The sequence below is a fragment of the Drosophila sulfurigaster genome, chromosome 3 (assembly GCF_023558435.1).
Source record: "Drosophila sulfurigaster albostrigata strain 15112-1811.04 chromosome 3, ASM2355843v2, whole genome shotgun sequence".
NCBI classification, from domain to species: Eukaryota; Metazoa; Arthropoda; class Insecta; order Diptera; family Drosophilidae; genus Drosophila; species Drosophila sulfurigaster.
The window spans coordinates 48,077,431-48,101,563 of NC_084883.1; the positions used below are offsets into that span (position 1 = coordinate 48,077,431).

General features: G+C 39.7%; 3 protein-coding genes across 6 annotated transcripts; all 3 read left to right on the forward strand.

The window, feature by feature from the left end:
* The first annotated feature begins 460 nt into the window (after positions 1-460).
* LOC133840721 (uncharacterized) lies at positions 461-13,223 on the forward strand. Of its 4 annotated transcripts, none has more exons than XR_009894208.1 (10): positions 461-657; positions 721-1,112; positions 1,167-1,252; positions 1,310-1,411; positions 2,526-3,042; positions 3,458-4,923; positions 4,984-5,155; positions 5,866-6,210; positions 6,272-6,742; positions 6,800-6,938. XR_009894208.1 is itself a non-coding variant. In XM_062272714.1 (10 exons), exons 1-10 carry the CDS (start codon positions 6,577-6,579, stop codon positions 13,217-13,219), a joined length of 3,516 nt encoding a protein of 1,171 aa, XP_062128698.1. In that variant the 5' UTR covers positions 6,430-6,576; the 3' UTR covers positions 13,220-13,223. The 4 variants fall into 4 exon arrangements, 2 of the variants coding, with proteins under 2 accessions (XP_062128698.1, XP_062128700.1); XR_009894209.1 differs by having other exon boundaries at positions 537-657; positions 711-1,112; XM_062272714.1 differs by lacking the exons at positions 461-657; positions 721-1,112; positions 1,167-1,252; ... (3 more) ...; positions 4,984-5,155; positions 5,866-6,210 and adding exons at positions 7,245-7,330; positions 7,389-7,490; positions 7,915-8,204; ... (3 more) ...; positions 12,687-13,031; positions 13,088-13,223 and having other exon boundaries at positions 6,430-6,742; positions 6,800-7,191.
* On the forward strand, positions 8,842-9,907 carry LOC133840723 (L-xylulose reductase-like). The gene has a single exon (XM_062272718.1). It carries the CDS (start codon positions 8,954-8,956, stop codon positions 9,686-9,688), a length of 735 nt encoding a protein of 244 aa, XP_062128702.1. The 5' UTR covers positions 8,842-8,953; the 3' UTR covers positions 9,689-9,907.
* Positions 13,224-13,395: 172 nt separating the features above from the next.
* Positions 13,396-14,326, forward strand: LOC133840722 (seminase-like). The gene is made up of 2 exons (XM_062272717.1): positions 13,396-14,013; positions 14,074-14,326. Exons 1-2 carry the CDS (start codon positions 13,401-13,403, stop codon positions 14,307-14,309), a joined length of 849 nt encoding a protein of 282 aa, XP_062128701.1. The 5' UTR covers positions 13,396-13,400; the 3' UTR covers positions 14,310-14,326.
* Positions 14,327-24,133: the final 9,807 nt, after the last annotated feature.

A 24,133-nucleotide genomic window follows, 5' to 3' on the forward strand; every position in this document is an offset into this window, starting at 1 on the left:
GTTTATTTAATCATGTAATTTATAGTATATAACATCCTTAGGTTTCGTTATTAAGTACAAACAACTCATGGATTGTACAAGTTAGATCTACAAAATTTTGTGTAGTGGTTTTCCATAAAATAAATTGCGTAAAACTGAACTATTGGTATACTATCGATAAATAGCTTACCATTTTAACGATATATTATAGGAATACTATCGATTATTTGTAAACCATTATAAAAATTAATTGCATACCATTATAACCATTAATCGAGAATATATCTATTGCTACAATGATAAACAATTAATCGATACTGTGTCGATAGTATCACAATAATAAACCATATTTATATGAATATGAATTGGCATTCTCTATTTTAAACGTTTAAATTAAAGAAAAACAATGTAATGGAAATAATAATAGTATAAGATTATTTAAAAGATTGTAAATATTTTTATTACAAATTAATTAAAACACATGACTTAACTGTCATTACACACACACATACAGAAAAGTAAAACCAAGTAATACATGAAGAATTGGCAAAATGGTGAAGAAAACTGGCGAAAAGGAGAACACCGCTTTGTTGATCAGCGAGAAGGAAATGCAGGATCGTGAGAACAAGTATGTTCAACATTTGCAGGATGTCAGTGTGAGCTGTGGCTATATTAGAGGTAAGCATAAAGGTGACTGCCAAAGATCTGTCAACAAAACATGAATCAGTGAGTTCACCTCAGAGGCCACTACGGAGTGTGAGCGACTAGATCAAGAGAAAGCGAAGCAGGATCATTGGGAGCATTTCATACGCTGTGACGGTTTGCCTCGTCCCTATATTCCGCCCGAGATGCGAACCTTTCTGGCCAAGAAGCGACACTATCAACAGTTCGACTGTGATCACAGTGTGGACTGGACACTGTCGGTAGATGAGAACACCATTTTAACTCAAAACGTCTTTCGCACGGATAAAACACGCAACACAATGAAGGAGACGATGAACGATCATGTGGGTGATCGCTTTGAGAACGATATCACAATGTTTCTTGATACGCTGGTTAAGATCGAGTGCATGCTGGACAATGAAACTGAAATGGCACGTGTTAATTTTGAGACAAAAATGGAGATCATGGATGTGGGTGCAATTATTCGAATCTCAATTTAATTTATAGTAGATCTTCTCTCATAGGCACGTAAAGAAATCGAGGAGGAAATCGATGCGAGTTTTGATCGCTTGACATATCGCATTATACGCATGGATGGCGTTTACATGAAGTGAGCAGTTTACTTGAAGATTTTAACTATTGATCTTTCCTCACTTCTACAGCTCAGCTCAAGCGATGCCATTGTGGCCACTTGGGGTCACGTATGTGATCGATATGCCATCGATATCTGGGGATTGCGAAATGTGCCCATACGCTTTGATCAAATGCTGTAAGTTCACAAGCTAAAAAATTAAAACAGCTAAACGTTGTTGAAATTATAATGTATTTAAGTTATCAATCTGATTTCGTATTGATTAACTAAGGATTAGTTTAAATGAATGCATTATTGCATTGAAAATTTAATTGTAATTTGATTGTGGTAAAAGGCTCTCTCACGGTCAAAAGTAGTTATTAGTTTTTGTTATTAGTTCTTAAAATTGCTTACCGAGAAAATAAGTTGGAGTTGTCTTAATTTAATTTACTTCAGTTTCGATTTAAATTCAGATTTCTAATTATTTGCATTCATGCTGCTAAATACAGCAGTTGAATTTAGTTACGGTCCTTGCTTAGACCCTTTGTAGACCCTTCAATTAAAATAAAATGCAAAGGCTCGAATATGTTTGTAGGACTATACACAGTTTTTGAATCTAATATTCGTTTCGTTAGCCAAAGGGTCTTTGGCAGTCGAAAGCAGTTGTGATTTTTGTTTGGTGCTTGGAGCACTCCAGGCTCCAAAATTAGTTGGAGTTGTAATAGATTGCCTCAATCTTGAGTTGAATTCAATTTCATAAGCAGTCTTAGTCTATTAAAACTTGAATTGAATTTATGTTTTACTTATGCTATTAAATAAAGGGTTTCTCACAGTCTTCTTTGTTTCTTCAAACAATTCAGAATTAATATTATATGCAGTTTTCTAAAGTTAATTCGCTTTCATTCGTAATTCATTGCAAGTTTCCTTAAGCATTACGTTCGAATGCAGTTATGGTTTGTGTTTGGTGGTAAGAACTGTTCAGGCTCCAATATTAGTTTGAGATTTTATGATAAAGATTGCCTCGGTCACGAGTTAAATTGAAGTTTCAGAAGCAGTTTAAGGCTATCAACATTTATCCTATTATTTATTTATTTATCTCTCACAGTTGAAAGCCGTAGCATTTCTTCTTTATTTCTTCAAAATATTCAAGGTAAATATCAGATTTCGTTTTCTTAAGTTAATTCGTTTTCATTCGTACTTCATTTTATGTTCCTTAAGCATTACATTTATTACACTCATGGATAAAGAGTCTCTAGCAGTCGAAAGCCATTGCTTACTTTTCTCTGCCGACTACAGTTTACTCACTCCGCAGCGCTCCTCTGATGCTAGCCGAGCTGACGCATGTGGGTGTCACTGTTCAGATGCCATTGAGCGTACTCCACGATTGCCTCACTCTGCGCTGCATTCACACACATTTCGACAACTGTTCGCAGTATGCCAAAAGCTTCGATACTGTGATACCCGAATCGATCAAGGATCTGACAGCTGGCATACTCAGTATCGAGGACTGCTTGGCGAATGAGTGGCTAATGCAGGTGGATATTCAAGCGGAGCTGTTGGATAATATGCTGCAGAAGCGAGAGGCCTATGAGGAGATTATGCGGATTATAGCCGAGCGCACAGAGAGGGCGGCGAAAGAGAAGAAGGCGAATGAGGGCAAGACTGTGAAGGCTATTGCTATTCCCAAGGCGCCCAAGGAGCCGCCATCGGTGCCGCAGGGCATGCTGCCCGATGCCTACTCAGCATTCCTAGAACAGGAGCAGCAACAATATGTGGAAATGCTGGATACACAGTACAATCCGTTGAATTTGAAAATGAAGCTAGACGAGGTAAGTTGAGGACTTATCCGAAAAGTAATTATTGTTATAGAAATTATTTTTATACCCGCTACCCATAGGGTAGAAGGAAAATGTATGTAACAGGTAGAAGGAGACATCTCCGACCCTATAAAGTATATATATTATTCATCAGCGTTAACAGCCGAGACGATCTAGCCATGTCCGTCTGTTTGTCTGTCCGTCTGTCCGTATGAACACCTAGATCTCAGAGACCATAAGAGATAGAGCTATAATTTTTTTTCGACAGCATTTGTTATGTTTGCACGCAGATCAAGTTGGTTTCAAATTTTTGCCACGCCAACTTCCGCCCCCGCAAATCAATAGAATCGAATTTAAAAAAGAAAACCGCAATATTTTGCTTTCATTTTATTTTTATTATCTCACATTAACTTTCTTACTTGTTTAGATAAATCTGCGGCAATACATTTTACTGGGCGGTTTATATTCGGTGATGTTTGTGCGACGTCCGGGGAATACGCATTTCGAGAAGTTCAACATTATACTGCACGAGGATGGTCGAGTGTTGCACACCATGGAGAACGTGGTGGCCGATTTGCATCCCAAGCGACACGATGATCTCCACGATCGACATTCGCGGCCCTCGCAGCGAACTTCCACATCATCACAGGGACGCTCCAAGTCGCGCATGCGTCTCCAAATGGATGCAAAGCAGCGCAAGTCCAGTAAGCTGGAGGACGATGAGTTGCCGTATTTCTTTGTGACCTTGCAACTGGCGCCGGAGATGTGCAGATGGGGCGAACCAACCGCCTGTCAATACATCACAACGATGGAGGAAGTTGTGTCAGACATTTCATTCATTGTCGAGGAGAAAAAGGAGTCAACAGGCAAGAAAAAGAAATCGAAATTCGAGTCAATCATGAAATCCGTGGAAGTGGAAACTCGACCAAGCGTATTTACAAAAATTACACGTCGCGATTCAGCGATTAGTAATGTGTTTCGTCCCACATTAATTTCGCTGCTGCGCCAAAGTAAACGTGTTACGGTTGGCACAAGGACGATGCCCGTTCATAACTTTTCGCTGCTGAAGCAATTGACTCACCTGGAGATACGGCAACTGGAGCGTTATGGTGTGCCCCGTGTCATATCGTCCTTGAAGTTCCCGTTGGAAGTACGCGAAGAGCTGGAGATGCTGCATGATCAGAAGCCAAAGAACAAGAATATGTTAATGCGTCGTCGCAGTGCCGATGTCGAGGAGATCCTTGATCTAGGCTACATCGATTTCAATTTTGATGAGCAACATGCACCCGAACGCGTCTTTCCCATCTTCTCGAATGTCGAGACGGTGCGGTATGTGGATATGCAACTGGAAGAAGATGAACATTTGGATAAGAAATCTATTTATGGTTTGCTAGAGACCTTTGACAATATACGCTCACAATATCAAACAAACTATGCGCTCATCATGAATCAACCGGACTTTCAGCATAAGAAACCGCCGGTGTCTAAAAAGGCGGTTGTTCCCGTGCCAGATAATCGCTCTACGGTCACCGGTCGAGTCAAGTCCCTGGTTGCAAGGAAATCAGAGAGTCGACTGCCATCATTTCGCAGCAGTCACATAACCAGTTTGTCCGGCTCGGGTTCCCGTAGCGCTACCTCGGTGCACACTGAACAGTTGTCGGACACCGATGCGACGACCAATAGCAGGATGACGTTCTCCACTGAGGAAAAAGAGGAGAAGCCCAAGGTTAAAGTGACACACTGGACAACGAAACACATCATCACAAGCACTTTCAACCGAAACGAACGCACTTTGACCATCAAAACGGATCGTCTGGGCATCTTTGGGTTGGCCTTTAAGCGCTACGAGCATTTCCCATTTCGCGACTGGAGCATGCAGCCCAACGAGGAGAAGTAAGTCGCCACAGTTTGTAAAGTGTCATTCGTGTCTAACTCTCGCTTTCTTTGCTGCAGTCCCGATGAAATCGTACTGACTGTGGATACTTTCCACGCTCGGATTGTGCTCTATATTTCGGCACAGGGTGTCAGGGGTTATGTGACGGATATTACTAAGGGTTATGTGGCTCATCCTGTTAAGTACTTGGATATACCGACGCCTATTGCTGATTTTCGAGTCTTGCGTAAGGTAGGTAGAAATTTATACTTAGATGTCTAATATATGTAAATATGTCTGTCTGCAAACATCCAACTCAGGGGTTATAATAACTAGAGCTACTTAATGTTTGATTAATAATTTGACACATTTGCAAAAAAAGACGAAGCCAACTCTCCACTGATCTATGCTTCGGCCTCCCAGATGTAGCCGGTTCTACCTACCCTAGCCTAATATGTTTGTCTGCAAACTTCCTACTTATGGGTTATAGTATCTAGAGCTACATAAATTAAAAATTTAACACACATTGATTTGTCATTAAGTTTTAGTATTCTCGGTTACTCCTCAGGAAATGATTACTTATATTTCGAAACTATTCCCATAAAAAGTTAAAGTTGGAGTTTCCTAATATATGATTAAGAATTTTGCACACTTTTAGTTTGTCACTACGATAAATGTTTAGTATTGAAAGTTAGTCATGAATCAACTTTTACCAAGAAATACTTACCTATTTGCCACTATAGATTTTGTCCCAAGATAGAGTTAAAGTACAAGAATCTATCAACTGTTTCTAGTTTCACTTGTCAACAGCAGCTTTATCCACCTTTATCCACCTTGATTTGATTATTAATATTATATTCTTAAGATTATAGATGTAGTCTCCTTGAACCATCTAATGTTGAATATTGAGTTTAAGTTTTATTACTAAGAATTTCAAAATATTTATTGTAACTACACTTTAGAAATTCTACGACAAGTGCATCAACATCTTTGCGGAGCACGATGCCAGCTTCTACATCGACAATGGTTATTTTTCGGTGAAGCATGTTGCCACTGAGGATCACACCTATGACGCAATGGCATTGCACTGCAAACTGATGAAATTCACCCGCTCAAGCTGGAATCGTTTGGCCACTCGTCGCAATATTCTGCTTTGCATGAAGAATGCCAAGGATCAATCTGATTACACGGAGGTAACGGTGCGTATAACACCCGATGCGGCAACATTTGTGGAGGTCACCGAACTCTGTTCCGATGATCTCGACGTGATCAAGCTGGACTATAAGAACACCTGGCGCAATATGAGCGTAAGTATTGAGTATGATAAAAAAAAATAATGCTAGATAATTGGCTGATCTTTCTTTGCAGCATTATACGGATCTGCATCAGGCAATTGCCTCTATGAATCCTCATGCTGTTGATGTGCGGAACAAGGATGTGCAGCTCTTATCCCGCCTCAAGCGCATGTTGAGCGAAATCCATGTTATGAATTTTTCCTAGAATGTTTTTTTTAACAATTGTACTACTCCGATAAATTTGTCAGTTTTCCAATTACACTTTTTACAACACTTGCATGCAACACATACATACGCACACACAACACACACACAAACACTCTTAAATGTTAATGTAAAAAAAATAAAAAAAAACATTAAGTAAACTACAAAAAAAGAATGGTTAAAAAGAAACGCACCCAAGTAATTGTTGCAAATACAGATGGAAAACATGTCGTCGACTCAAGTGCGATGTCCTTTGTCTCGGAGGCCGAGTGGCTGGCAAGGGAACAACGTCATCAACAGCGGATACAGGACGTGAGGATCTGTGCAGGTTTTATCATAGGTAAGTTTGTCAAAATAACAGTGGTATTCTAAACTTAATTTCTTTATTTTTTTGCAGAGTCCATTGAGGACTATCAAGATTTGGTGAAGCTGCAGAGAAAGCAAGAGCACTGGAATCGCTATGCGAACTGTGATGGTTTGCCACGGGCTCACAATCCGCCCGAGTTGCGATCGTTCATTGCCGAAATACGGCACACCGAGTGGCGCGACGAGATGTCTGTGGTGAATTGGGCCTTGTCAGTGAATGAGCGCAGCGTCCTCACACAGGATATTGATGCTCCAGATTTAACACGCAAAGTGCTCGAGCAGCAACTGCGTCCGAATATTGGCAAGCTCTATGACGTCGCTGTGCAACGCATTCTTGCAACTTGGGAGCGCATTGAACAACTGTTGGATTGTGAGTTTGAGCTAGAGCATATACCCGCTGATAGAGCGCTCGAAATAACCCAAGTGAGTGGTTGGAATATAGTTATGAGATTTATGTATTACAGTTATTTATATAGATTAGCGGTGAGTTGAGTCGAGAGATTGACTTGCTGTTTGATAAATTAACTTATCGCATCATGTGCTCACCCGATTCCTACAAAACGTGAGTGAGAGTGCGCATACACGTTGTATACTTAATATTATGCAAAAATTATTCGCAGCTCATTTGATGGCATCATGGAGAGCTATTGCTATCAGAGTGTCAATTATAACTTTCAACTCTGGTGGCTACGCGATGTGCCCTTGCGTCTCGACTACTTGGAGTAAGCTGTATTAAAGTCTTTTTATACTTATTTTACTCGCAAAGTAGATGGGTAAATTAACAATGTATTTCATAAGAAGGAACAGAAATTTGTTTAATTAGAATCATTTTATTCGTCATTTTTCTTAGCTCAGGTCTATTCTGGACTAGTCGAGTTTTAACTATAAATTGTGAATTCAACATTACTTGAATTCAATTTAGGATTCAGTCATGTTCCTTTCCGTGTCCTCCAATTGAAAAGACCTATATAGTATGCTTAAAGTCTGACTAACTTAAAAATGTAGCAAATTATAAATTAAGTAATTTCATTATGCATTCGAAAGTGTCGTTACTAATTATTCTTGCCTAGAATAACACCTAGAACTAATCATAATAAATTCTATTATGAATTATTGAATTAATGGTTTTTTTCCTTTTCTTCCTAGAATACCGTTGATGGTGGCCAAATTGGATTGCGTGGGCGTCAGTGTGCAAATTCCCAAAAGTGTGCTCAGTGAGAATTTAACTTTACGCTGCGTTCACACTTTCTTCGATCCATATTCAGAGTTTGCCAAGAGCTTCATAAATGTGATTGACAAGAGCACAAATGAACTGAATGCCGGCATGACAGACATTGAAGACTGTCTGATCAATGAGTGGCTCATGCAGTCGTCCATTATGAATCAAATGATCACCAGCATGGAACAGAAGTCCATACTCTATGAAGAGACCATGAGGTACTACTTCTACTTTCACATATTTTACTTTCAATTGAACTGAACTCAATTGAATTGCATTTGCTAGGGGAGTTGGAGGCGAAAGTAGCGCATGCAAAGGGTGATCCAGATGTCTTGAAGAAGCTGAAAGCACCCAAGGAACCACAAACGCTGCCCGAAGGAAAATTTCCTGACCCTTATAAGATGTTCCTGGAGCAGGAGCAGCAGGAATTTGAAGAGTTTCTTGAACAATATCTGAGTCCAGTGCACCTCAATTTGAAACCAGATGAGGTGAGTCTTAGAATAAATTAAATGGTAATATATTATTGGTTGACAGTTTAGTATATTTGGTATTCAATGGTATATTTTTAAAGTTGTAGTATAGTGATTGTTGCAGTATATTATAATACTAATTTGGTATATTTTACGAATAATACCACACTGGTTTGCTTTTATTGAAAATGGGTAGCAAACATGTAGTTTTCTTGCTTTTTTGTTTTGTTAATTAGGGAAATATGCAAGCCTTTTCTGTTTTCTTCGAATTTGGTTTCACGAATTTTTGAGTTCTTAATAGAAACTGGGGTTTTTAACAATTTGCTTCCTAAGTTTGTATTTGTTTCTTTCATCTCAGTAGTGCAGGAAAATTGAGAATTTACTTGATTGCCTTAGTTCACCTGCTACAGTTTTCAGTTAGAGTTTGAAAATTTCAACGTTAAAAATCAAGGTAAATTCTACGTAAATATTCGTAAGAAAATTCTAAAGTTAAACCATGTGGGCTGGTCTGTGCAACAAGGTGATATTGGTGACTGGAGCTGGAGGCGGCTTTGGCAGTGCTCTGGTCAAGAAGTTGGCCAAATCGGAAGCCAATGTCATTGCTGTGGCACGCAAGGAGGAGCAGCTGCAAAAGCTTTGTGAGGTCGATGAGGAACACGTTAGACCACTGCAGCTCGATCTGTCCGATTGGAATGCTGTGCGTCAGGAGTTGGCACAATTGCCACAGCTCGATGGTGTGGTAAACAATGCGGGCGTGGCAATCATCAAGCCCTTCGAGGAGTTGACCGAAAAGGATATTAATACGATATTCGAAGTGAACTTTAAGGCTGTCGTTAACATCACACAATCGCTGCTGCGATACGGCAAACTTCGTGAATCCGCCTCCATTGTGAACGTCTCCTCGTTGGCCTCATCCCGTAGCTTCAATGGTCACGCAGCTTACGGTGCATCGAAGGCAGCTCTTGATTCTCTCACCAAGTCGTTGGCCCTCGAGCTGGCACCGCAACAGATACGCGTTAATTCTGTTAATCCTACGGTTGTAATGACGCCCATGGGAATCAAGATTTGGTCAGATCCGGCAAAGAGTAAACCACTTTTGAAACGCATACCTCTGAGTCGATTCGGCGAGGTGGACGAAGTGGTTGAAACAATTGGCTATTTGCTAAGCGAGAGTTCCAGCTTTGTCAATGGACATCATCTCATGCTCGAAGGCGGCTATTCAGTTTCCTAAATTAAGCCATATAGTCGAGTATCTTAACAAGATTTGTGGCAGTTGTAAACCTTAGTTAGAATTTCTTATTCGTAGAAAACGGTTGCATATTGTATTGAATCACAAGAGATTTGATAGTTCTTTAAATATAGTTTCATTACAGTTGAATTTATTGGACAAACAGTGTTTAAAATAATATGTAAAGACCAAAATAAATTTGATAATTTTTCCAGCCACAAACATTTTGTTCAATACTTATTTTAAAATTAAAGTAAAGATATGAATTAGCAGCATCACTCCATAGATTACGTTTTTTGAAGAGTGTATATTTTAAAATCCTCATCTTAGTGCTCGATCAAGTTGTGTAAATTACGTCGCGTAAAAATTATAAACACCAATCATTGACATTTACCTGAATTTTACCACAAGTAATATAATAAAATATATATAGAGTAGGAACTTGTAAAAAAACCTGCCTTAAGTAAACTTTAATCTTACATTTAACTGAATGGGTTTACCAGTCTTTTTAAGATCAATTAGAGTAATGTAAAATATGTAGAAAAAAAACTTCAGAAAACCCTACCTAATGGCAACATAAAATAATGTATGTTAAATTATGTAAGTGCAGATTGATTGAAATATTTCTTAATTGCTCACTCCAGCCAGATACAAAAAAATTATTGTAAAATATTTAAAGTAGAAAGCTAGAAAACAACATTTTCCTAATGCTCCATAAAATCAAAATAATTTCGTTATTTAAAAATTAAAGCAGTCTATCATTTAATTTAACTGATTGGGTCTGCCAGTTTTTTTATGATCAAGTATAAAAGTAATATATGTAAATCTGTAAAGTAGAAACTTCAAAAAAACCCTTCCTTATTGCAAGATGAAATTACATATTATGATGTATACAAATAGCAGCCTCCTAGAACTACCTTTTATGTTCTGCTCTGATAGGATAAAGTGAGAATGAATTAGAGCTTGTTTATATCGGATAGTATATAAATTTTTATACTCACTGCCGTTCAATCCTATAACACACAGTTCATTTTTACAGAAATTATTTAATTTAATACTCTATTTTATACCTGTCTCGTTTCTAGATCAACTTAAGGCGCTACAACATCTTGGGCGGCATCTTTGCCATGTCGTTTGTCCACAAGCCAAAACACACGGAATTCGCGACGTTTAACAGAACCTTTCACGATGATCAACGTCTGCTCTACACCTTGAAGGATATGCAAGCGTTGCTTGACGGCAACGATTCTGATGATAATGATCAAGCTAGTCGAGCAACACTCGCATTTCGGGTATCGGCGAGGAGTCAAAAGTCGGCGAGCATTAATCGGTCTCGAATGCAATTTGCACAGTCGACGAATTCACCGAGTAAAATGCATTTACATCTGGAAGGCGATGACATTGACTATTTCTTTGTGAGCATTCAACTGCCAAAGCAATTGTGTCGCTATGGCGCACCGTTGGCATGTCAATATCTTGACGAAATGGTCGACGAAGATCTGCCCGAAGTGCAGATCGTCGAAGAGTCCGAAGAGCCGCGTACAAAGAAAAAGAAAGGACGGAAAACGGCGCGCAAAAGATCGGATATAATGGGGATTACTGCAGACTTGAGTGCATTCCAAAAAATCAGTTCGCGCAAGTCGAAGAAGAAGCAAGATGATGACGATATGCAAAACGAGTTTGCTCGGCCTCGAGTGTCGAGCATAATGCCCAAGACTTCGATGCCCGACAATCTGTATCGACCCTCGAAACGCTCCACGCTGCATTTGACGGCACTGCGATCAAGTGTGCTGCCCGAAGTGATGCTGCGCAACTTTCCGTTGGTCGAGAAGCCGCTGAACAGCATGCAGGTGAATGCGCTGACTAAACACTGTCTGCCCCGCATATTGTCCTCGTTCAAATTCCCGTTGGAGTTCAAGCAGGATAAAATGATCGAGTTCGCCGAGCGCTCGAAGGGCAACAAAATTCTACGGCGTGCCAACTTGGCCATTGAGCGCATGGGCGAGGATGTTGCCAACGAACCGGAATACTTGAGCTATGAGAAACAACAGGGTCCGGAGCGTCTTTATCCCATTTTCGATTGGCGTGAAAAAGTGCTCTACGAGCAGGGCTCAACTACAGGATCCTCGGCCTCGGAAGTGTCGGTTAAGGTGGTGAAAATCGATCAAATGACCGATGCCTTTGAGGCATCCACGGATCCCACCAAGCAATCCTTGTACAGTGTGATCCAAACACTCGAGAACATTCAGCACGAATACGCCGCACGTCCCATGCGTCTGATGGATCAAAATATTGTCACAGGACGTCAGCGACGGCCCGACATTTCGACTATAATAACGGGCAAGCCAAAGAGCACGGTGCGCATCTCGACGCTGGGCAGCAAACTCTATCACATAGGCGGTCGAGGTTCGAGAAGTCGTGTCTCCACCTACGATACGGTTTCATTTGACAGTCAGGGTTCGCAAAGCAGTGGCTCGCTGCTTAGTCCGTCTGGATATCGTCATGGCAAGAGCTTTAATATGCGCGACGAAGAGGAGCGGCCGAAGGTCAATGTCAAGCACTGGACAACCAAGCACATTGTGGATATGCAGTTTAATCCGGAGACCTGCGTGGCTACCATCAAGACGGATCGCTTGGGTCTCTTTGGTTTCGCCTACAAGCGCTATGCGCACTTTCCATTTCGAGACTGGAAGCTGCAGCAGAGCGAGGAGCAGTAAGTGATCGAATATTATCCCATTCAAATGAAGTTCCTATTTCGTTTCTAGACCCAACGAGATCGTCTTTACGCTGGATACTTTCCATGTGCGCATTTTCTTGTTCATTACCAACATCGGTATTCGTGGCTATGTGACAGAAATCACCAATCAGTATACCGCAAATCCCGTCAAGTATTTGGAAATCAAGGAGCCAATTTCGGACTATCGGGAATTGCGTAAGGTAAGGAGATTAATACCTAAAATTCCTTGTATTTCCTTTACGAATTTCTTCCCGATTTCTACAGCGCTTTGTGGAGAAGAACATCAATATATTTGCGAAGCATGATGCCAGCTTTTACATCGACAATGGCTACTTCAGTGAGAAGCATCTGTCGACGGAGCTGCACATCTACGATGCCTTTGCCGTGCATTGCAAGCTGATCAAGTTCTATCGCTCCGATTGGAATCGCCTGGCAACGCGACGCAATATTGTGTTGTGTTTGCGCAATCCGAAGGATGTGAATGATTCCGCTGATGTTACGGTTCGGGTTACGCCGGATAATTCGACTTTTGTTGAAGTCTCCGAGCCATGTTCCCTTGATCTGGAGGAGGTCAAACTGGACTATCAGCTGACATGGCGTAACATTGGCGTAAGTTTAGAACATTTTTATCATAAGTAGTGCAATTAATGCTTCTTTCTCCTTAGAATTACTCGGATCTGCATCAATTGATCAACTCGATGTATCCGCAGGCAACAGATCTGCGCAATCGGGATCCCAAACTCATATACTACATACGCACGCTCTTCACCGAAGTGCGACCCTTGAGTTTCTCTTAGTCTCGCGCTGATGAAAATGCATTCGCCACTTTCAATTGGCAGCAATTAAAAGTAATTGACTTCGTCGCCCTGTGAACTGTGTCGAAAGTTCGCATTCGACTCGCTTACGTTCGTAGTTTATGCAACGAGTGAACGAATATTAGCTTTTGGATTAGATAACCACAGTTGTGCTTAGTCTGCCATGGATCCTCTGTTCATATGCTTCATATTGTTGGTATCGTTGCTGCCGCAGTGTCATGGCCAGGATTGGTATAAGAAAGCCCTCAAGGAATATCCCGGCTTAGCCGACGTCGTCGGTCCGCCAAAGGTTCATCTTCGGGTCATCGGTGGCGAGGCTACAACCATTGAGAAGTTGGGTGGATATCTGATCTCCCTGCGATACATGGGTGATTTTATTTGTGGCGGCACATTGATAGAAGCTCGCATTGTTGTGTCTGCAGCACATTGTTTCAAAGGACGTCCCTTAATTGACGAGTGGGTCGCTGTGGGTGGCGTCACCAGTCTCGATGAGGAAGGCACTCGGTCCAAGGTACAGGACATTGTCTCGCCAGCCGTGTTCACGGAACGAAACATGCACATGGATGTGGCAGTGTTGCTGCTAGAAACACCCCTTGAGGGACCGAATATTCATACAATTCCCCTCTGCAAGTCAAGTCTCGATGCCGGACGGTTGCTGAGTGTCTCCGGCTGGGGTCTGACTGATACGAAGTCTGCGACACCTCATCAGAGCATTCGCACTGTGCTGGTGCCCATTGTCAAGAAGAGCGAATGCAAAAAGACCTATAAGAAATCAAGTAAGTCTTCTACAAAATTACGGTTGATTAGTTTTGCGTTTTATAATTGAATTTTTCCAGTGGTTATCACCGAAAGTATGTTCTGTGCTGGTGCTTTGGGTGCCAAGGATGCTTGCACTTTCGATTCGGGCGGTCCTTTTGTCTATAAGCGCGAGGATGGCGTCACCGAACTCTGCGGCATTGTCTCATTTGGCATCAGCTGCGCCAGTCCCAAGTATGCAGGCGTCTACACGGATGTCAACTATGTTAAACCCTTCATTGAAAAGACTGTCGCCGCATTTCGTAGTGTAATGTAATAAAGAATATATGCTTAGAGAGCGAATGTTAGGTGGAAGAGAGGTTTGGAGATGTTCTGTCTTGATGAGAGAATTTCTAGGCACGCCAGCTACGACATTGATAATAGCTATTTTTTGGTGTATATAGTATATCTGACTTCGCTATGGTTACGCTTCTGTGTAATGAATAGCAGATATAGTTAAGATCTCATTTAGTCTTATTTTGAAAGAGCAACGTTTTGTAATGATTAGAGAATAATGTACATCAATTTTTAAGAACTTAAGTTCGCTTTGCTATAGGGCAGCTTTGTATTGGCTAAATGATATGTTAGTCAAAATTTCGTTTTGTCGTTATTGAAGTTTCTCTGTAAAGATTGGAGAATATTTTAATTGAGTTCTTCCTTTCATGGGTTTTGCTATTGTGCTTCAATAAAGAGTCTTTATTATCTCGAAAATTCCTAGTAGAACTCAGTTAGTGCAATATTTCAGCGAAGAAATTTTGTAATGAATAGAAGATGAATTAGTCAAGAGGATATTTTATTAGTCTATTGAGAAGTTTCTCTGAAATCTACTTGAATCCCTAGAAGATATCAGTTATACTTAGGAATACCTAAAATGTATTTTAGTAAAATACGAAGATTCTTCATTAATCTCATTTTGATTGTGGATGCCTTTTTTTCAATCCCTACAAGCATCCAGTTTGTGTTACATTAACGAGATGACAAGATATATGAATGTCTCAGTACCCTCTTTTAAGAAGCTGCTCTTCAAACACTAAAATGCCAAGCAGAGCTTAGTTAGTACCACTTTTCACCTGCAGGTTTTTTTGATTGGCTGTCCGAAGGAACCTTAATGAGATCTTTTTGTGCAGCGAGGACTTTGTCAACTCTTGTTTGCAATCTTTCTTGTAGCGACCTTATATTGTGCTTTAATTGTTGTCATTATTTGCATCAGTTTTGCGTGCCACATTTGGGTGCTTTGCGTGTTGCGGCAGCTCGAAACTCCTGTGCCTCCTGATCATTGACCGATTCCAGTAATTGATTGTGCTCACAGACCCTGAGCTCTTGGTTCTTGGCTGTTGTCCTGTCCTAATGCCTCGGGGGCACAATTTTGAGGAACAACGGATCGTCGAACTTTTACTTTGGCTGCTGCATCAAAATGTAAATTAACTGTCCTCTCGATCAGATGGGTTCAAAGCAGGCATCTTTTGCGAATCGTATCAAAATTTATGTGCTCGAAGAAGAATCATTGCATGACTGACGGCCTTTCGTCTTTCGACTTTGTTTTTTTGCTCTTGAATTCGAATTAGTTTAATAATACAATTAATTGTTATTTATAGCTTCCTCTGCTCTACGTTGTATTTATCGCTCGCTATTGCGAGGGTCGCTTCAAACGTCTCCTCTTCGTGCCTAAATGATTTTTTACAGCACGCAAAGCCAATTTCGGGACTGTGCGCTGTGCGTTTGCTTAACTGTTTTTAGCTGAAATACTTTTGGCATAATGATATAGGGGTGCAGAAATTACGTCTTTCTTTTAACTCTTTTTTTTTTTTTGAATAGGTCCGTTGAATTTCAAATGGTGATGAATGCTGATGGTCAAGCAGACTGAAAGGAATACTTTAATACTTTATGCGGGTCAAGCTTGGAGAAGAGAAGGTAAAGAAAGTTGGAAGTAGACAGAGTATGTCATTGAGTGAGATGGAAAGGCACAAGGGTAAATGTCATATGATAATGTTGAAGGAAAAATATCAGCGAAAAACAATGATTGAAACAACGGATCTAAATGAAATTAAGAGGATCGATTTTAGGGTTTTGAAGAACATATTAAGTTTGAGATATAAAAAAATGAATAAAAATAGAGTAAGATAAAGTATGAACCATAAAGCATAAAGTTGGAGATGTATTTTAAGAAATGAAGAAGGAGAAAGATAAAGTATAGCGGATGATAAAAATATCACGTTCAGGGTGATTGAACAGCGAAAAAAGTAAAGAATCAAGGAAAAACAAAAGTATAAAGTTGATGATGAAAAGACCGCAGCAGAATTGGGAATATAACAGGTGAAGAAGGATGATAATTCAAGTAAGGAAACAAGGAAAGATACAGCTATCTATTTTAGGGAATAAAACGACATAGGAAGATGGAGAAACTTTCGGAAAAGATGCAGTATAACAGATAAGATTTTCAATAGCAAAAATAAATGGAGAATCATGCTATAAGCTTAGTTAACAATCTTTAATCAACAGAAGTTAGCTTTCTAGTTGGGTGAAATGAACTAATAGACTTAGACATATATATTAATTATTTTTATATTCTTTATATATTTATATACTTCTATGATGTCTCTCAATGTAAGTTTCACTGCTTGAATACTTTTTTGAGTCTTGTTTTCTGAGGCATATTTGTTAAACTTATTTTCGAAGTCCTCTGGAACCGCAAGAAAAGTCCTTTAGGTGTCATCTGGGCTGCAAAACTCAGTCTCAGGTGTCGCGGCAATGTTGGGCAGCTTTTTGTAGCGCCGCACAGTTGGACGAGTTTGCAACAACATAAATATAAAGTAGTTTGCGAAGACGACACTTGGCAGGCTGCGTATGCCACAAACTCTTCCCCCTGTCTCTCTCTCTCTCTCTCCTCTGTAGGATTGCAGTCTCTGGGTTTGGCATTAAGTTTATTTATCTGCTTTTAAATGGCATCTTCTTGGCTTGCATATAACTCTGGATGTCATGTAATGCGCACCAGAAACAAAGGCAACATAATGTAACAGCCGCAATAAGCAAGCCAAACAGCAAGGAGACGGGAAGAGAGAGGGGACTTAGGTAACCACAGATAGTGTGACTACCATTTACAGCAGATACTGGCGAGCATTTTTACTAGTATCATAAATTTATGGCACATTGTAGCGACCATAACGTGGGGCAGCAGACTAAAGCAAGTCAGCTCTCAGAGTCAGCCTCAGACTCAGTTTCAGTCTCAGACTCTTGGTGTGGACCCCTGGCAAGCGTTGGCCACTGCAGAGAGATGCCCCAACCAACCCTCTGGAGGGGACTTCATCATGGGCAGCAACAGGATTTCGGTAGTCGGAACAACATGCAAGCTGGCACCTACAGCGTCAATCTCAAGATTTACAGAGATGACTTTTCGGAGCATGCCACAAACTGCAACCAAAAAAAAAGGAACTTTAAAAAAATAATATGTTTTGGCGACTAGTAAATGTGCTGCAAATTATAATGAAATCCGAATACACATAATGCAATTCAATGCAATGAAAATGTTGAAGGAAAAATAAAAAAATTAAAACAATGAACTTAGAAGGAAATCATTAGGATCGATTTCAGAGTATTAAAGAGCATAGAGTTTAAAATACATATATTGAAAAAATTAAAGATATAGTAACATTAAGTATAGGATAAAGTTGGAAAAAATTAAGATAGAGTAAGACAAAGTATGTATATGAGTAAGTTGAGGGTGATTGAACAGCGAAAAATTGAAGAATCAAGGAAAAGCAAAAGTATAAAGTTGATGAATGATACATTAATTTTAATATGAATGTAAAATATAGAAATTTGTATACCAGCTACCCACAGAGTAGAAGGGTATTAAAACTTTGTACCTTCAGGAAATGTATGTAACAGATAGACGGAGGCAACTGCGACTCTGTAAAGAATGTATATACATATTCCTGTCTGTCCGTATGAACACCTATGTTACATATCAGAGACTATAATAGATAGACATATAATTATTTTCGACAGCACTTGTTTTGTTTGCACCGGATTTTTGGTACATACAAGTAGAACTTATTTAAGAAATACTACAAGAACGGCTATTTGCTGCGGGTCTTAATTGCTTTGGCTGATAATCTGGTATATTTTGCTCTCAAAGGTATATTGAATGAAGTACTTTATCAACATACAAAATAATTTGGTAAATTTTAATGTTAATACCGCACTGTTTTGGTTTTATTCACCATGGGTAGCCGGTATCTTAAAGTCAAGCACACTCAATTGTAGCTTTCTTATTTGTTCTTTCTATATGAGTTTCTATAATATTATAATATCTTTTTTTAATAAAGTCTTTTTTGAATTAAATATATAAAATATATATATGTATAATTTCTTTACTTTTTTTAATTTTTACATATTTACCATTTTGATATTTACTTTTTTATTGTAAGTATTCTATTGCTACTGTTTTTTAAATTTATAAGTTTCATTATTTGTATTTTTATTAAATTTATTTTGATTATATTTTTAGTTTTATATTGTAACTATTTTTATTTTAATTATATTTCATTAAATTTTATAAGCAAATGGAAAATTAGTAATTTAACTAACTATTAACTATTAACTATTTTTATTTTAATTATATTTCATAAAAATCTTATAAGCAACTTGAAAATCAGTCATTTAAATGATTTTGTTATGAACTGAATACTGAATAAAAGAGAGATCCCTCTAATATATTTTTAGCATTAATATATTAATAATATATATCTCATTTCTATATTATCTAATATCTTTCACTTAACTCTTTATACCCGCTACCCATAGGGTAGAAGGGTATTATAACTTTGTGCCGGCAGGAAATGTATGTAACAGGTAGAAAGAGGCATCTCCGACCCTATAAAGTATATATATTCTTGATCAGCGTCAACAGCCGAGACGATATAGCCATGTCCGTCTGTCCGTCTGTGTGTCTGTCCGTCTGTCCGTATGAACACCTAGATCTCAGAGACTATAAGAGATAGAGCTATAATTTTTTTCGACAGCATTTGTTATGTTTGCACGCAGATCAAGTTTGTTTAAAATTTTTGCCACGCCCACTTCCGCCCCCGCAAAACAAAGAAATCGAATAACAAGCGTAAATTTAAAGCTAGAGTTGCAAATTTTGGTATATACTATAATTACTATAGTAGTTATGATTCCTGAAAATTTGGTTGCGATCAGATAAAAATTGTGGAAGTTGTGAAAGAAATACTTTTGTATGGGCAAAAACGCCTACTTACTAGGGCTCTTAGTTGCTTTGGCGGACAATCTGGTACATTGTGCCGTCTATGGTATATTTTGAATGGTGTGCTGTATCGATATACCAAACATACCATTTGGTATATTTTTAGTATTTTTTTGTATTTTCGGTATATTTTGAAAATAATACCGCAATATTTTGCCCTTGTTAAAAATGGGTAGCGGGTATCTCACAGTCGAGCACACTCGACTGTAACTTTCTTACTTGTTTTTTTTTGGTTACATCCAGAGCATCTGCAACCGTTGCTACGTTGCTGTTGGTCACAAGATTGCTTTGCGGGGCATTGGACATGTTGCTTCAGAGGAGACTGCGAGACTCTGAGGATCATAATTTATCCATGTAAGTGTTGCACATAAATGTAGTTATGTATGTTTGTGGTTCAACTTGGAGTCGTAACTCGGCAATCAGACGTAACGAATCGAATGCTCTATGCGTTAGTTAGTTACTTCAGTTAGTGGCTTCATTCTGTTCTCAGCTTCAGTTCAATTCAGAGCTGGGAGCTGCTGTTAATTAATGAAACACATAGACAAGGAAGAGAGTGAGATGGAGGCGGGGTTTTGATCTAGAACTGGTTCGTTGGTTTCGCTGGCGGGGTTTCTAAAGAAATGAAAATGGAAATACTTGCAGTGCTTCTTCAGGTAAACAACAACCATTCTGAAAGAGTGAACGCGACTTGACTCAACTCAACTCGTCAAACACTTGATCAATAGCGGCACAACAAACCACCGCAGTTTTCTTGTTGTATCCCACAGATACATTTTATTATGCATCGCCAGCCAGCTCGAGTTCGAGTTTGAGTTCGGTTTACGAGTTCGAACCTGAAGAACTGCCGCCGTGTTTGCACAACTTAAAAGCCAATAAAATTTGTTGTTAATTGCTTTGGTAAATTGAAAATTAGGTTTTGGGAAACATCATCGCTGAAGTATGCGCGTATTCCGGGTCTCCAACACACTCTTGACTCTCTTCGCTGTTTGTTCAATTGATTAGCTTGGTCCACTTTAATGACCTTTTCGAGAGGCCGCCACGACGCAACTGCAACTAGACACAACGAATTGAATCAAGTCGCGTTTTGCCAAAAAACCGAGTAGAAAAAACACTCATAAATTTAATCAGCTTAAATATAATTTAACTTATTTCTTTTCCACCTCCTCCGCTTCTCACAAAAATCGGTTAATTAAAGTTTAACAAAGTTGAAAAGCGATTTCATGCCGCGTTGAATCAACAAATTTGTAAACTTTGTTGAGTTGCAAGGGGTAGGGGGGGAAACGAGGGACAAACGTTCATTATTTGTACTTATTTAAGTGCTTGATCATGCTGATATCATCACCTGGGCCACATTTCTTTGTCTCCTTCAGCGTACCTTCAATGCAATTAGCCTCCGCAGACGCCAGGTGGTCTCCCTATCTCCTCTCTCCCTCTCCCTTGCTCCCCCTTCGCTCAAATCTCAAATCGAAAATCTGTAAAAATGAGAATCGAAGTTTTTGGTATTACACTTTTTGGGAGCAGCACCTTAACGAACGAGGAGTTTAAAGTCATGCTCTGGGCTTAAGTTGATTTGAAAATACTCTTTTTCGATATTAGAAAGAAAAAGTGAGGTTAGATTGCACTTTAGGAGGTATTTAGCTATTTCATGGGCATTATTTGGAATTAGTTTTTGAGGATCTTACAATGTTCATAAGCTCTTATCAGCATTTGTTAAATGCATTTTGAAAATCTTTTATGATCTTTCATTATTTATTTATATATACATATTTTAAAATTAAATTCCTGATTAAATAATTAAATAATAATAAAATTGCTTTTGCAACGCTTTCAATGAATTCCACACCTTCGAAGCAATTCTTTTGTTATAAATATAGTTTTTCGCAACTAAGAAAATGCGCTTTTAAAAGCTTTTGTCACACATAATAGGTGTGAAATCATAGAAGCAAAAAAAGGGATTGAAGCCGAATTTTGGATACGCTTTCGAATAGTATAGGAAAATATCTTAGGCCAAGAAAGAATTCAGCTGTCAGTAAGCGTGGAATTTTAAATATTTAGAATTATCGGAGAAAAGTAGGAAAGCCTTTAAAGCTAGAATAAGGTAACCTATTTATCTTATATTTAATGAGGCATTTTATTCCTATTGATATACAACAATCTAATATGTTAATAACTGAGAAAGTTCAGTTTTGGCAGTAAATATTATTTCAATTAATTAAAACTTTATGTTGGTCCTTAATAATTAAAAATTAAAATACATAATTAAAATATTAAAATAAATCAAAAAATATTTTTTAAGATAATATCAAAGAAAATGCTTAACAATTAAAGTGTTTTAAATTATAAAAAAGGGTACAGGTTAATTTGGACTTTTCTACATAAATATTTTAATTTAAAGCAAAATATAATTCCTGTTTATTATTTGTAAAAAGAAAATTCTATTAAAAAAAATTGTTTTTTTTTCTTGAATTTGATTTTAATGACTATTAATTCAATTTTATTGAAGTACGTGGACAAGTTGTTTTCCCTCTTTCATTGGATTTGCTTAATTTTACTGTCTAAGATTACATTTTTTTGTAGAATGTTTTTCCTCTTCGATTTGCATTCTAATTTAATACCACAAACATTCGATTTTCTGAATTTTAATGTATATGATTTATTTTTAATTTGAAAATCATAACTTTCTCTTCCGTTTTCGAATTATTATTATTCAAACATCTCCTTAAAGCCAATATGCTCAACTGGCTGTTAGTGTATTGAATGCTGTGTTGACAGTTATTGATCGATGATATCGAGGCAACATAATGTTGAAATTAATTTTTGATTCGTCTGCAATGAGCTAAGCTCAACTCAGTTCAGTTGAGTTGAGTTGAGTTGTGATGAGAGAGTGTTGTTGTTGCCCCAATTGTAGGCAATCTTGCATTTACGTGTCTTTTGACTTTAAGCGTGCGACTAATGGCAGCCCGCTGCCCGCAGCCTCTCGTTGCCCCCCGGAGGCGACTCGACGAGTCGTCTCAGCGAGTGTTCCACTAAGTGACACTGACTAATTCGGGATCATTAATCTGGAGGCTGCTTAGTGTCAGTTTTGGTCGCTCGCCATCAATATGCGACGCATCAGAAATCGAAATGAGCAACAAATTGCGTGCCTAGTACGTGTGGCATGATGAATGTGGCACGGGAAGAGGGGAGCTTGCAACTCAGTTGGATGCCTGAGTTGCATTTGCCTGCTACAGTAGACAAGCGTTGCAATCAAGTTGCGCGTCAGTCAGTCACTCTTGAGACTGTCAGTCAACTGGCTGAAGCTGCCCCTGCCCCTACCTGGTGCCTTGCCACAGCTGTTGCATGACTACCGGGCATCAATTTTTGTTGTTTTTGCTTTTGTTTTCTGCCAGCCAGCGAAATATGCGCCAAAATGTGGAGTGGAGCCAGCGAAATGAACACGTTGCGGCAAAAGGCGCACGCGCACACAGTCTGTTGCCTGCCCCCACCTTGGCAGTTGCATGCCCCGCTGTTGCATGCACCGCTCTTGAGCTAACCGCAGGGCGACTGCGCGACCGTTTTTCGATTAAAGTCCAGAGTCTGGCAGCGAAGCGTGTGCCACAGTTGAGAGCACTCGACTAGGCTGGTTGCATGCCCCAAGCTTAAAGCGAACCGAACCGAACCGAACGTTGCAAACTTCACCAACGCCTTCGGTTTACATTTTACAATCCTAACAAGGTTAGGCCAGCGATAAACGTGGCCGCAACGCTAGAGAGTCGCCTCGACTTGCGGCAGTGGCACATGCCTAACCAGTGCAACCTATGCAAACACAAACACACACACACACACTGACACACACTGATGCATACTACTGCAGTTGTTGCACATTAAAAATGAGGCATGAGCAGCAACGAGTCTGGCAAGGAACTGAGGGAAGGAGGGGCAAGGTGTGCAGAGGGGGGTTAGACGATGTCTTTTTTGCGCTGTGGCAGAACAAGGTTGCACGCCCTGGAGCTGGAGTTGGAACTGAAGTTGAAGTTGGGTCTCTGGACTTGAGCTCACTCTCGGGCCGCTTTTTAAATGCAATTCAGGCGAAAGGCACACAAAGGGACAGCGAACAAGATGCCGAGTTGCTGATTGTGTGAGCAGAGCAGAGCAGCGCAGTCGACGTTGACGTCAACGAGCTTTTGTTGCCGCCATACAAACATGGAATATGACAGGCAGCAGAGCAGAGAGTAGTGGGTCGAAAAAGAGTAAAGGGGAGGGAAGAGGGACATGCAAAGCATTGTCAAGTGAAGAAAAACGAAGTGCTACAGAAAACTCAAGCGACAAAAACGGAACGTGCATGCGACTTGTCTCTGTCTCTGTGTGTGTGTGTGTGTGTGTGTGTGTGTATTCGTGTGTGTGGGCAGCAATAGCGATAGCGACAGCGACAGAGACAGCGGCTGAGGGCAGCGAAACAATGGCGACAATAAAAATGCGATCGCACAACATGCCACACAGATAAGTTAACGCAAAGTGACAACGTACAACTTTTAATGGAATTGTCGTCGGCTGACGCAGCCACAACGACTACAACGACGACGACGTTGCCGTCGACAGAGCAACCAACATGTATGTAGTTTATGGGCACAGGTCGCGTGCAAGGACGCAAGGATAACTGCGAGATTGCACGAGTGTGAGCGAAAAAGGGAGCGGCAAAACAACTATAGCAACCACAGCGGGCAGAGCGAACTAACGCCCACGAGAGTTGCTTAACCGATCATCGCCTTCGGGAGCTACTGTGGCACATGCCGAGGCGGAACTAACCAGTCAACGAGAGCAACCCACGAACAACGACGTCGCACAACAACTGCACAGTG